Here is a 16,186-nt window from a genome sequence, read left to right as displayed (position 1 = left end):
GTGTAGGCGTTCGTGTGTGTGTGTGTAGGCTTTCGTGTGTGTGTAGGCGTTCGTGTGTGTGTGTGTGTGTAGGCGTTCGTGTGTGTGTGTGTGTGTGTGTGTAGGCGTTCGTGTGTGTGGGACATGGACGCCACCGCCCAGCAAAAGTGGATTCCGGGGGACAGTGCTCAGGACCAGTCGCGCCACCGCCGGTGGACGGTGGTGCTGCAGGCCTGGTTCAAGCTGAAAAAGGAACCGTAACGCCAAGGACAGTCAAGTGAGAACAATAAGCAATCGTGATTGCTCAATAACAGCAATTTTAGCTGCGAGTTGCATTTTGAGTTTCTAAAATTATTTCATAGGAGGACGTTTTTTTTTTTTAAATTTTTTTATTTATTTACTTATATTTATTTACTTATATTTACTTATTTACGTACTTAGAAATGATCATAATTCAATTTTTTGACGCACAAATTTTCAATAAATTGAGAATTTATTTTTGAGATTCGTAAATATGCGTTTCTAAATACAGAGAAACAAATAAGAAAGAGTAAAGAGTACAATGCTACATCAAATACCTTACTTTACTTATTCAGATTGGTTATACAAAACGTTTGCAGAAACCTTTTTTATTGGCACATTGAAATATATTAAAATAATGTAAAAACGGTAAAACATAAACCGCACACTGAACGTATCACCAAGTGTTTGAAAAAAAAATATTGTTGAGGATTGGAAAAAGTCTCTATATCACTTAGAATATTCAAAATTCTGCCAAAAATAATAAGAATAATAACAATAATACAGGTTCATTTGGCGTTAAAAGAGACAAAAAAATCCACTAAAATGATTTAAAGCGAATTGTGTAATGATTAACATTTTTGACAATTCAGCATCAATTTATTTATTGTGATTGGTATGCATGTGCTATTTAAACATCGTTTTTCCTTTTGTCTTCAGTTTGCAGTTCAAGGAAACATTCAATTGAAACAAGCGAAAAACATTTATTTCCTTCAAGTTAAAACTTTTATTAATAATAGTATTATGAATTATGCTATAGTAAAAATTTATAAAACTTACGAGCAATTATTATTTTTTCCTTTTTTTATGTATGAGATATTACGGCATTTCATTGTTTAGTATCATTGTAGCTGCAAGAAAGTGAAATGTAACAAATGGGAATTAAATGTGATAATTTGATTAATTTACTAAGTGGAAATTATTGTATCACGTTATAAGTAGTTGTTTTGGAGGGAGGAGGAGGGGCTTGCAGATCTGGTGTCCACCAATAACCATAAGTGTACTAGAGCGAACTACTATAAAGAATATTTTAATGATAAAAAGATGATTGTTTCGTTTGAAGCAAAATCATTTAAAGCTAAGTAAAAAAAAAAAAAGCATTTCTTCATCCGGTGTATTTTAGCACTGTGAACAGTTATCCGCCATTATAAATGATTTTTTCTCGACATATCTTAGTTTTATACAGTATTTGAATAACATGCAAAATCTTTGTGAGAAAATAATGTAACATTTGAATGTTAAAAATGTTACTTATAGCAGAATGATCGTCAATGCAATGGGGGAAGAAGGGCCACAAATAGAATAAAACGATATTTATCGACTCCAATTGCAAAATAATTCATTGTGTTTTTATATATAGTTGCATTTATTATTTTCAGTATGGCTATAAGCAACATAACATTTCTGTTGTGACGCCAATCATTTTAATGATAAAATGGTGAGTAAATTTTTACAGTTCTTTTGAAATAACACACAACCATTTCTTCAATCAAAATAAGAAAATTATAGGGCACCTTATGACAACCGATGAGTGTGGAATCACGGTCCTCAAAAGGGTCTTTTAATGTCCTTGAAACGTAATATCAAGATCACCCTTACGATCTTGGATACATATTTGGAATGATTGAATCTTCGCATCACATCTGCGCTGGTACACAGCCATTTGAATCAGACACCGAAGTATGTGTGAGACAAATTTATAGATTTTTGAGGTAGGCAAACCAATGCACACAGGAATTCCAAAATCTCTCTCATCCAGTTACACTCAAGAATATCCATAAAATAAGGTCCCTACTCATATCTCAAGCAGAAGACATTAAATATCCTGCCTAAAAACTTTCCAAATTGCCGTTTACATTGTATTTACCATCCATCCCAGTCTTAATCAACTGTATACTTTGTTCATTTTAATGTTTTTTGATTTTATATTGGTTTCTCTGTATATCAAAATTGTTCCAGCGAGTGTCGTGAACTGTTCGGTTCCCCCCAATCACCACATCCGGTCAAACCCTCACCACGGTTGGTATTGTGGATAAATAGGAACTCCAAAAGAGAGGGTTTCATTCGACATATTTTTGCCTTTATACAGTCTGATTCGTTGACGTTTTGCAAATCTCTAGTACCAACATTTTACTCATACTATCTTTGATAACTAGAATTATTTATCGAAACAGGACTATACTGCAAAAACAGCGAACAATCTTCATTCAAAAACAAAAACAAAAAAAACAACAAAAAAAAAACAATAACAATAATAATAACAAAACTACAGAGGCAAGGCTAAGAAATCCGGAATGCTCATTTCTGCTTTTATGACTGACTGCATGCACATTTCTTCCTTTCTTCTTCATTTCTAACCTATTCATCCTCCCATCCCTATTAAAGGTACCTTTCTTCTGTGTTATCTCTTTCTTCTCCTTTGGATCCGAATTTAGAAGTTATTTTGCTTTTAGGGGAATTTTCGAGGGAAAAACTCGCGACAGATATTATTGCAACCGAAAATTTGGTGCACGACGTCCCGTCTAGAGAAAATTACTGGTCGGAGTATATGAGAGACAATCTAGTTGCATCAGAGAGAGGTAAGAACAATTATGTACAATCTCCCACCAGTAGCTCTTTAGTCTCCATTTTTTGCTAGTAGTGGCTAGATATTTCAACTTGTTGCTCTAGTATTGTTCTACCTTTTACTGCGTATCTCCTACAAAACAATTAGTACAGTCTCCCTCCAGCAGCTCTTTATACAGTCTGCATTTTTTACTAGTAGTGGCTAGATCTTCCACGTTTGTTGCTCTAATATTGTTTTACCTTTTACTGCCTACCTCCTTCAAAACAATTATTACAATCTCCCTCCAGCATATCTTTGTATAATTTGCATTTTTTTGCTAATAGTAGGTAGATATTTCATATTTGTGGCTCTAACACTGTTTTCCTTCTTACTACTTATCTTTTACTGAATAATTATGCCCATAAAATTTCCCGCCAGTAACTTTTTAGACTCCATTTTTTGCCAATAGTGGCTAGATATTTCATACGTGTTGCTTTAATATTGTCCTTCATTCTACTGCTTTTCTACTACAGAACAATTGTATAAAATCTTCCGCCATTTGCTCTTTAGTACTGGCTAGATAGTTCACATTTGTTATTCCAATATTGTTATCCTTTACAGAACAATTATGTAAAATCTTCTGCAAAGAGCACTTTAATATCTGTTGTTTGCTGGTAGTAGCTATATATTTCACATTTGACAAGCTAATATTGTTTTTCTTCTTACACTTCTTATCTTCCATAGAACAATCATCTGAAATCTTCTGCGAGGAACTCTGATCTTCCTTGTTTGCTACTAATGGTTAGAAATATCCCATTAGATACTCTAATATTATTCTTCTTTTTATTTCTTATTTTCCATAGAAAAGTTATGTACAATCTCCTGTGAGGAACTCTTTAATCTACTTTGTTTGCTAAGTACTGGCTAGATATTTTGCTAACATTGGCTGTCTTCTTACTGCTTCTTATCTACTGCAAAACAACTATTATGAAACATCTCCCATTTTCCACTTGTATTGGGCAGATATTTCACATTTTGTGAGGGTCATAAGACCTTTCCAGAATGCCACTGGCATTCTGCTGGTGAGACCTGACCTGCTCACATCTTAGCTTGCTTGGTATTTGCAAAGGGTAAGGTCCTTTGCAACCCACAATTATTTGTAGACTTTTTAGAGATATTTGGAATCATGGGGATTGTCTAGCCCTGCTAAACAATTTCGAGATAAGTAAAAAAAAAGATATTTCACATTTGTTACTCTAATATTATTGTTCTTTTTATCGCTCATTTTCACCAGACTGGCTCTGTTCCTCTTATTGACTGTTTTCCTCCTTATTCTGCTTGCAAACTCTTACTAATTAGCTTGCACCAATTTCCTTCTCTTAAAATATTAAGAGAGTTATAGAATTGACAAAAAGAAGAATAACCAAAAACCCATTATCATACTCAGATATAGCATGGCCGAATTAGAGCAGTCCTTCCAGGTCCAGGGTTGTAATTTCTGGTTTTTAAGAAAAAAAACCGCAAAAGTTTCGCAGAAGAACCGTTTATTCACATATCCTTTAATAGACGTTTTCACAGCTTGAAGATTATAAGCCAGTGGTGCCCAACCTTTTTATGACTGAGGGCCACACCTCATATTAACATCTTCTCGCGGACTAGAAAATATATGTAAATTCAAAATATTTGTTTTCTCAGTAACATGGGAAAATACGAAAAAGGAAAGAAAATGAAACCAATAATATAGAGATTACCTGACGCTTATTTTATTCATCTGTTTCTCAGAAACCAATTTCTGAATAGTATTTGGTTCCGAATTTGGGACTGTCACTAAATGTGCTTTTCGTTTTGTAACATGGAACAAAACAACATGCCACACGGATCAGCTGCGCAGGTAGGATGTGGGCCGCGGGCCGTGGAGTGAGCGCCACTAGAATGAGCCGTTTTAAAGGGTCCATACTAGCTTAGTTTGTCTCTCTTTCTTTCTCTCCCTTTCTCTTTTTACGTACATTTTTTTATATTTTGCCTTTGATTTGTGATACTTCAGTCCTGTGTCGCCATTAGCCAACTCATGCATCGGTGTGTAAGTCAAAAAAAAAAAAAAAAAGACCAGCTTTGTTTTTGACTTGATTTCTTCAGTGTTCTCCAGTTGATTGATAACGCCAGCAAAGCGATGAAATTTGATCGTTTAGTAGTTTGTAATCTTGATTAAGAAGTTTAAGGGGAGAAACAAGTAGCTTTTGTTCAGTTTGAAGACTTCAGAACAAGTTCAAAGTTGGGTTTCCTTGTCGATAAAAGTAAAAGCAACCCTGAAGGGATGTCGGTGCCAGAATTAAAAATTTGGGGATTATCAGCACAAATAATAGGAAAACCTTTCCTCTACTTTGAGAAAAAGTATGGTACTAGTAGCTCTGGTAGGTGCTGCTCTACGGAATGATTTAAAAAAAAAATCATTGAAAACCTACCAAGGAGCTGAACTAAAAAGCGCTTTATGAGAAATTTTAAAATGTTAAAGAGTAGAGCCAGTCCATATAACTTTGCACCACTTCCTAAGACTCCCTAGAAAAAAAAAATCATTGAAAACCTACCAAAGAGCTGAACTTAAAAAGCGCTTTGTAAGAAATTTTAAAGTGTTCACTTAGATCACTTTGCTTCTCACTGCCTCAATTGTATAGTTAAAATTTCAGGATATCTTTAAGCCAGTCCATATAACTTTGCACCACTCCCTAATCTTCACAGGTGGCGCAAACATATCGTGGCTCCTAAAATATAAGACACTGAAAACAAAGCAGGAGCGTATATATAAATATATTTTGGAGGGGTCCAAGCCAAATATTATGAAAATTTTCCAAATTTAAGTTAAAACCTTATTCACAATGTGTGATTTTATATTTATTTTGAGAGGGTACAGGGCCCCTTCGGCTGCCCCCTTAAATACGGCCTTGAAACAAACTAAAGTACATTCATATCTATATCTATCTATCTATCTCTCTCTCTATATATAATCCCTAGGAATGATTTTGAATCTTTACTTCATCCAAAATATATTTCCCGCCGAATTCGCATCAGTTTTGTTATAAGTAAATAAGCAATTTAGAAATCAGAGTAACTGGTAACTAGTTAATGTAACTTATAGTATATTTTCTGTGAAAATAATGTCAAGATGCAAACCTTTTTTAAAGCTTTTTCTTTTCCTTTTATTTTGTTTATTTTAAGCTAAAAATTGTATTAAAAAATATTCAAAGAAAACTTTTCGTATGTCTAATTTATTTTCATAATTTAACTTAAAAATTGAAACTAATTCTTGTTTTTTTATAAAACGCAAGATGCAGAAAAGATAAACAAAAAAAAAAAGAATTTGAGGTATGCATACAATTAAATAAACATGTTTTTAAACTTGTTATGCATGTTATTTTAACTTGTGAGCTATTTTTAAATCGCATCGGTTTATGCAGTCACGCATACAATTTCTCGAAGAGAGATTCCATCAAAAATTTTCTCGATTGTAGTCGGTGGATCTTTTTTCTTTTCTTTTGGATAGCCAGTTTCGTTGTTTGGGAACTAACGTTTCTATTTAAGATGTATTTGATAATTTTCATAAGCGTAAAAAGAAAATAGTTTTAGTTTGTTTTGTAAAAATATTTTAGTGAAGATAATACGAAAAAATGACCCACATTTTTTCGGGCTGATAGTATACTATACACCAGTGGCGTTCCTTTCCCGGGTGTCATCCTCGGCGATAATTTGTGATGTCACCCTCCTCCCTGGAAATAAAAAAAAACTTCTAATCTTGTATGCAAACATTCAATAGCTCGCATAAGGTTTGCGCAAAAAGTATACTTAAGAACACATGCATACATACACATTTATAAACATGCTTCGAAATTTCAAAACTCCAAAAGGTTCTAAAAGCAATTTTAAAAAATACTAAAAAGAAAGAAACCTTGGCCTCCCACATTCTGACTTCATCGAAATGGATTTTTTTTTTTTTTTTAAGTCTGAACGCATAAGAAATGTATCCCCAAAAAGCAAAGAAAGTTATTTTTGAAACAGAAGTGCGAAGAATTTATTATTTAAAAGTATAATTTTTAATGTTTAATGGATTAAATAAAATGTCAACATACTGTGATGGACATTTTCCAGCATTGAAGTAGTACTTATATTATTTATTAACTCTTAAATCCATTTTGGGTGTCCCCCCTAGAAGAGTCATCCGGGGAAGACCGATCCTTTCCTCTCGAAGTGACACTTTTGGTGTACACACAATAACCGAGAAATACTAACTGGAAATATATTTCATTGAAATGCATAGTTTATTTTTTTTAATCTGAACGAATAACAAATTTGTCCCCTAAAGCTGCAAGAAAGTGATTTTTTTTTTTTTTTTTTTTGACAGAAGTGCGATGGACTTACTATTATAAAATGTAATAGATAATGTTTGTTGGATTAAATAAAATTTTAAGATAATGAGGACATTTTCCAGAATTGAGGTATTTATACTACAGTGGCCGACGTTTATATGAATCACGTTTGTTATAAAGAGTTTTGATTCAATAAAGCGGCTGATTCAATAAAGCGGCTAATTCAATAAAGCTATATTTTGTTCAAATTTTGGCAATTCGATTAATTAAAGCGGTTGATTCAATTAACTGGCGTCCACTGTATTCATAATTCATTTTGGGTGTCATCCCCTAGAAGAGTCACCACTTCTCTCGAAGTGACATAACTACAATACACACCACAACTGAAAAATGCTAACTGGTGGTATATATCTGTTTCTAAAACAACTGCGCTTCTTTTGCAATCTTATGTTTTCATGCAGTCAGGCATTAAATTCCCCGAAACAAGATCCCGTCAAAAATCGCATCAACTGCAGTCAGTGAACCTTTTTGGTTAAATTGTAAAGTCCATTTTTCTCTGGGAAACATTGTTCATCCACACAATGCCCGTCTTCCAAGTTTTATGTTATGATTGTTTGCGACTTCTTCAAATGCTCTTGTTTGGCGGCCATTCTCTTTTAGTTTGGCGGTGCCTTTAATGCGAAAGCATACGTTACCTCATAAGTAATGTTTTTGTAAAGCATAATTCCGTTTCTACAAATCACACTTTTCGCTTTATTTGAAGTTTGTCGTCGCCTTTTGGTAATTTTGTTTAGATATTATCTGAGAACTGAAAAACAAATTCCATCTGACTTGTTCCATCCACTCAGCAAACACTCGCTTCACGCACGTTTTATCATATTGGCGGGAGGATAAACTGGTTTAAATTAAAACCTTGATCTTCTCAATTCTCCTCGCTATTTAGTATTTGTACACACTGAGCTTATGTGCAATGTTTACGGAATGTTTACCTCGCCGATATAAAATGGCGCTTAATCTTAAATGCATTTCAAAGTTATTTACATTTTTCCATGAAAAAGTGAAGATCATTAAATTTAAAAGAGATGAAAAATTTGGCGATTTCAAGTTTTATTCGGCAATTTTGAAAAATAATATAATAGAGTAAAAGAGTTTGCCGCCTAAACAATAGCATTTGCTTCAACCTCATACACGCAAACAATTTTATTTTAATTTTTCTCAAATGGTCGCATACCTTTTATCGTTTAAAAAGTATTTGACGTGAAAATGGAAATTCTCGCAGAAAAAAGAGGGTTGCTGAAAATGTATTGCTTTATAACATATCTACTGTGGATGTAACTGTTCTCTTACACGGAAAAAATCGTTAAAAACTTCTATACTTTGAGAATTGTCGATTGTAAATCAAAGCAACGGAATAAATTGGAAGATATTCAGGTGATTTTTAATGTTAAGTGGTTTTATATTGATTTAGAGGTAAAAACAATTTCATAATAGATCTGTAAGTCAAAACTAAAGAGTTTTTTCCCCTTATAATTATTTTATTTTTGATTTTTTTTTACATTTTTATTAATTAATTTATTTTTATTTATTCATTTATCTATTTATTTTTGACGATAAAATGCGTTTCTTTGAATTCAAGACTGATAAAAAAAACACAACTTTCAGAAGACGTCCCTATACACAGCAGTTGTTCACTAGAGGTAAAGCTATATGACATTGTTAAAAATATGCGTTTCATTAAAAAAAAAATTATCTATGTTTATTTTGCAAATAGGTATTTAATTTACCCGCGTCATTTTTTGGCGTTCTTTCTTTTCTTTTTCCTAAAAAAGGGGGAAAAAAAGGAAAAAAAAAGGACGAATTTCAAACAAAAAAAAGTCTGAATTTGTTGAGATTAAGTTGTTTGTATTAAAAACTAACATAAAATTGAATCATTCATCAACATACGAATTGTACCAAATTGTAATTGTATATTTAAAGCGTAACATTAGGCTTTTTAACGCAGCAAGAAATTTTGAAAGCGTTACTTTTAAATGCGTTTCCAATGTAACGATAAAAGCTTTAGTGCGAGGACGAGTACTTTATGTGTTTATGAATCTTCTCAGAAATATCGGGTAAAATTCCTCTTTCATATTAATTGCATACTTTTATTTTTCACTTTTATTTTATTTTACGTATTTTACATACAAAGATAATTATCGTTGAATTTTTACCAGCTATAATTTTCAAAATAATTTTATTTACGACAAAATTACTCTACCTGAAAAAAACCACTAAAAGATCAGTTAAACTGTAATTTTGCCTCGAAGTAAAGACACCTTAACTTGATAATTTTGACATAAATATCTTAACACAATAATATCGAAAGAAAAAAAAAACTTGTTAAGTCTTTTTACGGGTCAGTAAAAATAATAATACGGGTCAGTCTAGTCATCATAAATCAAAAAATCATTCACTGCACAGACATTCCATTTAATTTAGATGCCTATTAGGTGCCTATGTCAATTGAAAGGCTGAAAGTAATACCCGAGATTAAGTTAAATTATTGCAAGACACAACTAGTAAGCTGCAATATGTGGAATTTACCAACTCATTAAACGAGATAAATTTTATCACCTCAACTCCTAACTGAAGTTTTGTGGCTAATGCTGGATAAATGTTCCTATTTATCATGCTCAGATCATCATATAGAGACAAAGACAGAAAGAAAAAAAAAGCCGGGAAAAAAACCTTTAGTGAAGTAGGGGAGAGCATTGTTAAGAAGGATTAAAAGCAGCTTGAGATGAATCAATTGCAGTAACAGTTACATTGATACATTGTGCCAAAATGCCTTGTCTTTAGATTCTTAGTATCACTTCAGCGATGCAAAAAAAAGGGGGGTGGGAATGAGAGAGAGAAAGGTAAAAAACAAAAGAAATAAAATAAAAGCAAAATCAAAAACAAAGTGATATTTTCCCTTGTTTAGTGTTATGTGGGACTTATTTAACGTGTATTTAGTGTGACAGAAACTAGAAGTGAACTAATTTCATACAAATTTCGGCAACTACTTTTATTGCCTTATAAATTTCATTAAACATTTACTTAGATAAAAAAAAAACCTTCATTGATAAATTATTCAAAATGTGCTTAAAATGAAGAATCATATTAAACGTTTGAAATGTCTTTATTCGGGAATTTGATCCATTAAAAGAACTTTTTTACAAACTGAAACATTGTAACTAAGTACAAGTAACAAAAAAAAAAAAAAAATTAAAGTGTAAAAAACAACAGTAACGACAATTAATTGCCTTTAAGGAAGGAACATAGTGCGTAAAATTTCATTCGAAAATAGAAATACTTCAAAAGAAAATAATAAATTTATACATAATTTCTTTGCAAAGATAAAAAGGAAATGTTCGTTCAAAATTAATGAATAATTGAAAACTTGTTTCAAGTGACAAATAAAAACATAAGTTAGATTTTAGTTCAAAAGACTAGGAATATAATAGATAAAACTTTTCTTAAAAGCAGGTAATAAAGTTCATAACATTTTATAATTGAAACGTAAACTCTAAAACTAATTATATTTTGTTTGAAAAACAAACAAAAAAAAGTATAAATGTCTATTTTTTTTTAATGAGCAGTGCCAAAATAAACGTCGAGATGAAAAATTTCAATCAATGAAAAGTTTTTTTTAAACAAACATTTTTTGTGTCTTATCAATGTAAAAGTGAATCCGAAATGACTTTGTAAAAGTTTAGTGACGGAACGTTTTGCAGTTCAAGTCATTTGCGCATTTCAAAAGTAGTTTTAAGCTTTGAAAAAAAAAAAAAAGCTATTTATCTGCTGAGCATCGATAGTATAAAAACAGCGTAACGAAGATATGAAATTAGAATTAAAAAAATGTTTTGTAAATACTTTTGTTGGTTAATTTTATATTAATAAATTTTTTAACTCGTAGCATGATTTTAAGCAAAACCAATGGTACGTGAGGAAAATAAAAAGTCTTTCTCTACTTAAATATTTCATAATACTTTTCGAAATACGATAATTTCTGTTTCAATAGCAAGGATTAAATAATTTTCTTTTATTCTTGAGATTTTAAAATAGAAATTCAAAGGAAAATTAACAGTTAAAATTTTTTATTTCATGAAAAAATTAATTTTTCAATTATTATTCTTAAAAATAAATATCTATGTGCGTTCTCTTCACTTATCTTTTTTTTTTTTGCTTTGAAATTGCACAGAAGTTTCTAAAAAACACTATCCGAACCCGACATTAAGTAATAAAGTCTTAGGCTTCAAAATATGCCTTATATCTGGACCCTCACATATTAATTTTTGCACAAACAGTATTCCTTAGCTACGAATAGAAATTCCCAAGAAACCAACGAGGGAAATTATCTTTAAATAAAGGTATAGAGTATCATTACATACCTTATCCATTTAAGGCTATGAACATGTTTTTCCCACGAAATGTCTGGACTTAAAAATGCAAAACACTTCTTTCAGCAAGGATGAGTTAGACTACACATGTAATTACTTACTTCATTTTAAACTAGATCTGTTAACTGACAAGATTATCAGTGGCTTTTTTAAATACATAGCTCCTTGCCCGCATGAAGGCAGAGAAAGATTTAAAAAAATGTTCCACCGGAAAAGAAAATAAACCATTTTCGAAGCATATTTACTATTCCGGGGAGTTCAATTCAACACCCACGTCCCGAAAACAAGGATGTATATTGCGTTGCTGGAAATTATTTGATGACATCTGTTTTCATTCTTTTAACGCCTGAAGTTATTTCTGTCGTGGTTCGAGTTCGAATCATTAGAATTTTTTGTTACCTTTAAATGAGTCTATTCATACAGATTGCTTGAAAGTGTTTTCTCTGTGATAAAGTTTGCTTGAATTCTTAAGGTTTCAAGCAAAATCAGTCGCTGTGGAAATGAATAATTATTGAGCAATCACACGAATTGCTTATTGTTTTCATTTGACTGTTGAATGGCGCCTACATAAACACACGCACGCCTACATACACACACGAACGCCTACACACACACACACACACACACACATTCACGAACGTACATACACATACAGCCTACATACATACACACACGAACGCCTACACACATGCGCGTTATGTACATACATACGTGCATAAAAACACACACACAAACGCGCGCTTACATACGCACACACGCTCGTAATTGCGAAAAACATAATTTGAATTCAAATATCAAAAATTCAAATTTTCTTCTATTTTTCTTTTTTTCCTTTATTTTACTTTCTCTCAAAAGTAAAAGGAGATAAAATAAACATAACACTCTCACTAAGTAAAAATAATGAGTAAAATAACTTCCAAAAATACATAAATCAATTCAATAAATTAAAGTATTTAAAAAATATCCAGAAAGCAAGCTTTTTAAGGGGGGATTTTTACGTCTCTGATGTAAAAAAAAGCAGTCAAAAAGAATGAGTTAACTAAGTCAACGTGCATAAAAGTACAAATAAAAGCATTAAAAAGTTAAAAACTCCGCACACAGCTGTTTCGAGGCTATCAAAGACAAACCTCTTCATCAGTGCATGAAAAGAAAAAATGGCTCAAAGAAAAAAGTTCGAACTAACGGTCAAGTGAACGAGTCATGTACGTGACATACACGTTGACTTATTTTACGCATTTTTTTCTTCTGTGGTTCGGTTTGTCTGGCCTCCATATTTAATCTTATGAAAATTATCTATATTAAAACAAAACTTTTCATTGGAATCATCTTTGCAATCACATCCAATTCCACAGTTCACTTTTAAGGAATTAAACTATTTTCCTGTTCTTTTGTAATCATCCTGTTCTATTGTATTTAAAGTGATATTCATTGTAAGTCACAAATATCGTCCTATTACTTGCAATTCTTTTTAAAATTTGGGCTCGAAATGAAAAACAAAAGTTAGATTCATCTCTTGATTGTAAAATCCTTTATCCAACAGCAACAGAATCAAAGCCTTTCGTTCCTTCTCTCCCCCCTCCTTTTTCGATAACCTCCAATCGATTTCTAACAAATGCTAAACATGAAAATTATATATCATCAGCAACAACGCGAATTTAGATTAACCACTTGTTTAGTTGGGTTTGAGCCAATTACTTGTCCCCAAGTTCTTCGGTTTCTATTCAACACAATAACACCTTTTAAGAATACATAAATTGTAAATGAGCAATAGAAACAAAACTGGCAATATCAAAATTCTTACCTAGACGAAAATAAGGCATGTTTTCATTGAAAGACAACAAAAATAACCTGATCATTCTACGAGCTTCTACTTGTAATTCAAAACATGCTCCAAAATCAAATACTCATGCGATCCCATCGGCGTTCTTATAATTCTTTAAAGATTTCTCAAGAATAACAAATTTAAAAAGAGCAAAACGAAGACGACGTCGTAATGAATGTTTTTCATCTATGCAAATGATTAAACAGTAAAATGAATCCTCCCATTCTGTTTTTGACAAAGAAATCACGCATTGCAAAGGTCTTATAGGGTGCAGGTTTTTTAAAAACTAAAACACAAAATGAAAAAATGACTAGAGGGACCATTATCACTCTTTAAAGCAGAAAACAAAACAATTGAGCACGTTTCTTGAGACAAATTTGCATATTAAATCTGAATTCCGGAAATAACTGGTAGATTTAATGACAGAGGCAAAAGGGATCTGTCCGATTCTTGCATGTCAAAATGACGCATCACATATATCTGAAAGAAAATCCAACCGCAAATTTGGAAATAAACAAAGTGATTTAACCGTGATGCTTTCTGATCAAATGTTTTGCACAAGAAATTGAGAAGATAGGGCTCAACGGAACTGAAATTGCAGACAAAGAGTTTTTCAAATTGCGGAGAAGATTTGCTCTTCCATCATTTGATATCCTTCTTGAGTCAGATTTGTCGATAATTCAGTTCAATTAAAGTAAAGTGAGGTTTACGATTACGCTCAACATTTTACTCAGAGAGGCATTACACCCTAATTTTAAACCTTTTTGAATGTCATTTCAGTTTGAGTTTCGCAGTGGATATCTGAAAGAATATCTAGCCGCGAACTTGAAAATAAACTAAGTGCCGTGATGCTTTCTGATCAATATTTTGTTCAAGAAATCGGGAGGATAGGACCCAACGGAATTGAAATTGCACACAATGGATTTTGACAAATTGCGTAGAAGATTTGCTCTTCCATTATTTGATATCCTTCTTGAGTCAGATTTGTCGATAATTCAATTCAATTAAAGCAAAGTATGGGGTTTACGATTACGCTCAACGTTTTACTCAGAGGCATACACCCTAAGTTGAAATATCATTTTATGTTGAGTTTCTTCGCTTATATCTGAAAGAAAATTCAGTCTCAAATTTGTAAATAAACAAAGATATTTACTCGTGATGCTTTCTGATCAAATGTTTTGCTCAAGAAATCGAGTAGATAGGACTCAACGGAACTGAAATGGCAAACAAAAAGTTTTACAAATTGCGCAGAAGATTTGCTCTTCCATCATTTGATATTCTTCTTAAGTCAGATTTGTCGATAATTTAGTTCAATGTTCAATTAAAGCAAAAATGAGGGTTTCTGATTGTGATCAACATTTTACTCAGAGAAGGATGATAGATACACCCTAAGTTAAAATGCACTATGAATGTCATTTCAGATTGCGTTTCTTTGCGTATATCTGAAAGAAAATCCAGCCTCAAATTTGTAAATAAACAAAGTGAATTACTCGTGATGCTTTCCGATCAAATGTTTTGTTCAAGAAACCGGGTGGATAGGATTCAATGGAGCTGAAATTGCACACAAAGAGTTTTACAAATTGCGTAGATTTGCTCTTCCATAATTTGATATCCTTCTTAAGTCAGATTCATCGATAATTCATTTCAATTAAAGTAAAAGTGCGGTTTGCGATTATGTCCAACGTTTTATACTCGGAGACATGATAGATATACCATAAGTTGAAATGCTCTTTAAATGTCATTTCAGTTTCGGATCCTCCGCGTTTAATCTCAAAGAATATCCAGGCCCAAATTTGGCAATAAACAATGGGATTTAATTGTGATGCTTTCTGATCAAATGTTTTGTTCAAGCAATCGGGAGGATAGGACTAAACGGAACTGAAATTGCACACAAAGAGTTAAGCAAATTGCGTAAAACAATTGTTATGGACGATGCCTCTCCCACGAAACCTTTTTTTTCAAGCCATATTGCCGATTCTAGTGCTTTAATTTATATTAATAAAAGATTACAGTAATGTTGTGACGTCCCTCACCCCCTGAAAATTCTGGGACTTCAGCTTCTGTATGCTGTGAATACGAATTTCTAAGCATAAAATTTGCATAGTATAAAGAAAGGTGGCCGTAGAGGCTGACGACTTTATTTTTGGAAGAATGTCTTTAGTTTTTATTAGAGAACTCCACCTAAATTGTTGAACGTGGGTGATGTATATGAAGAAACAATGAAAGATAAGGAATACTTAGTGCAAAAATGAAAAAGAATGCAAAAATTAAATTAAAGCCTCTTTCATTTGAAAGGAAAATATTTTCGAAGAAAAGCAGTTGTGTAACTGCATTCCGTTACATTCCCAGCTCCAATGCACCCTTGGCATTTATGCATGTACATTGCTATACTATGTCTCCATTAATAACTATTGATTTTCAATATGTAACCCAAAGGTAACAAACGGTTTGTAATCCTTAACTTAATCTAACTTGAATTTTCAGGCTTCATTGGTTCAAGATCAAAAACATGTAATTCTTCTCTGTCAAATTGCATTACTTCAGCGAATTGTTTACGATGATTCCCTAGATTTGCGAGAAAGAATATTTCACGCTTCATTTCTCTTCGCTCTACTCCTTAGAGATCAACGCCGAATATTTCTCACTTTAACTAAAATGCATCAGTTCAGTAATTTATTTTACAAATCGAATAGTCAAATTCGTTTTGACATCAACGACACTATTTCTCTTCAAGTATTTGCAATAATTCAGCAGTTTTATT

At 32.3% G+C, this 16,186-nt stretch overlaps 1 protein-coding gene across 3 annotated transcripts in view; it reads left to right on the top strand.

Annotated features, from left to right (window-relative positions):
- LOC129225982 (doublesex and mab-3 related transcription factor 1-like) overlaps nucleotides 1-16,186 on the top strand; it is a 168,248-nt gene that overhangs the window by 85,080 nt on the left and 66,982 nt on the right. The window contains exon 5 of one of the 3 annotated variants that reach the window (XM_054860552.1): nucleotides 2,733-2,858. The exons of the other annotated variants lie outside the window; for them this stretch is intronic. Within the exon in view, the coding sequence (XP_054716527.1) occupies nucleotides 2,733-2,858 (126 nt within the window). The remainder of the gene's footprint in view (nucleotides 1-2,732; nucleotides 2,859-16,186) is intronic. 3 annotated transcript variants of the gene reach the window in all.

Source organism: Uloborus diversus, chromosome 7 (assembly GCF_026930045.1).
Source record: "Uloborus diversus isolate 005 chromosome 7, Udiv.v.3.1, whole genome shotgun sequence".
Lineage (NCBI taxonomy): Eukaryota > Metazoa > Arthropoda > Arachnida > Araneae > Uloboridae > Uloborus > Uloborus diversus.
Note: the sequence above shows the minus strand (reverse complement) of the source record. Positions and strands in the feature narration are given on the sequence as shown.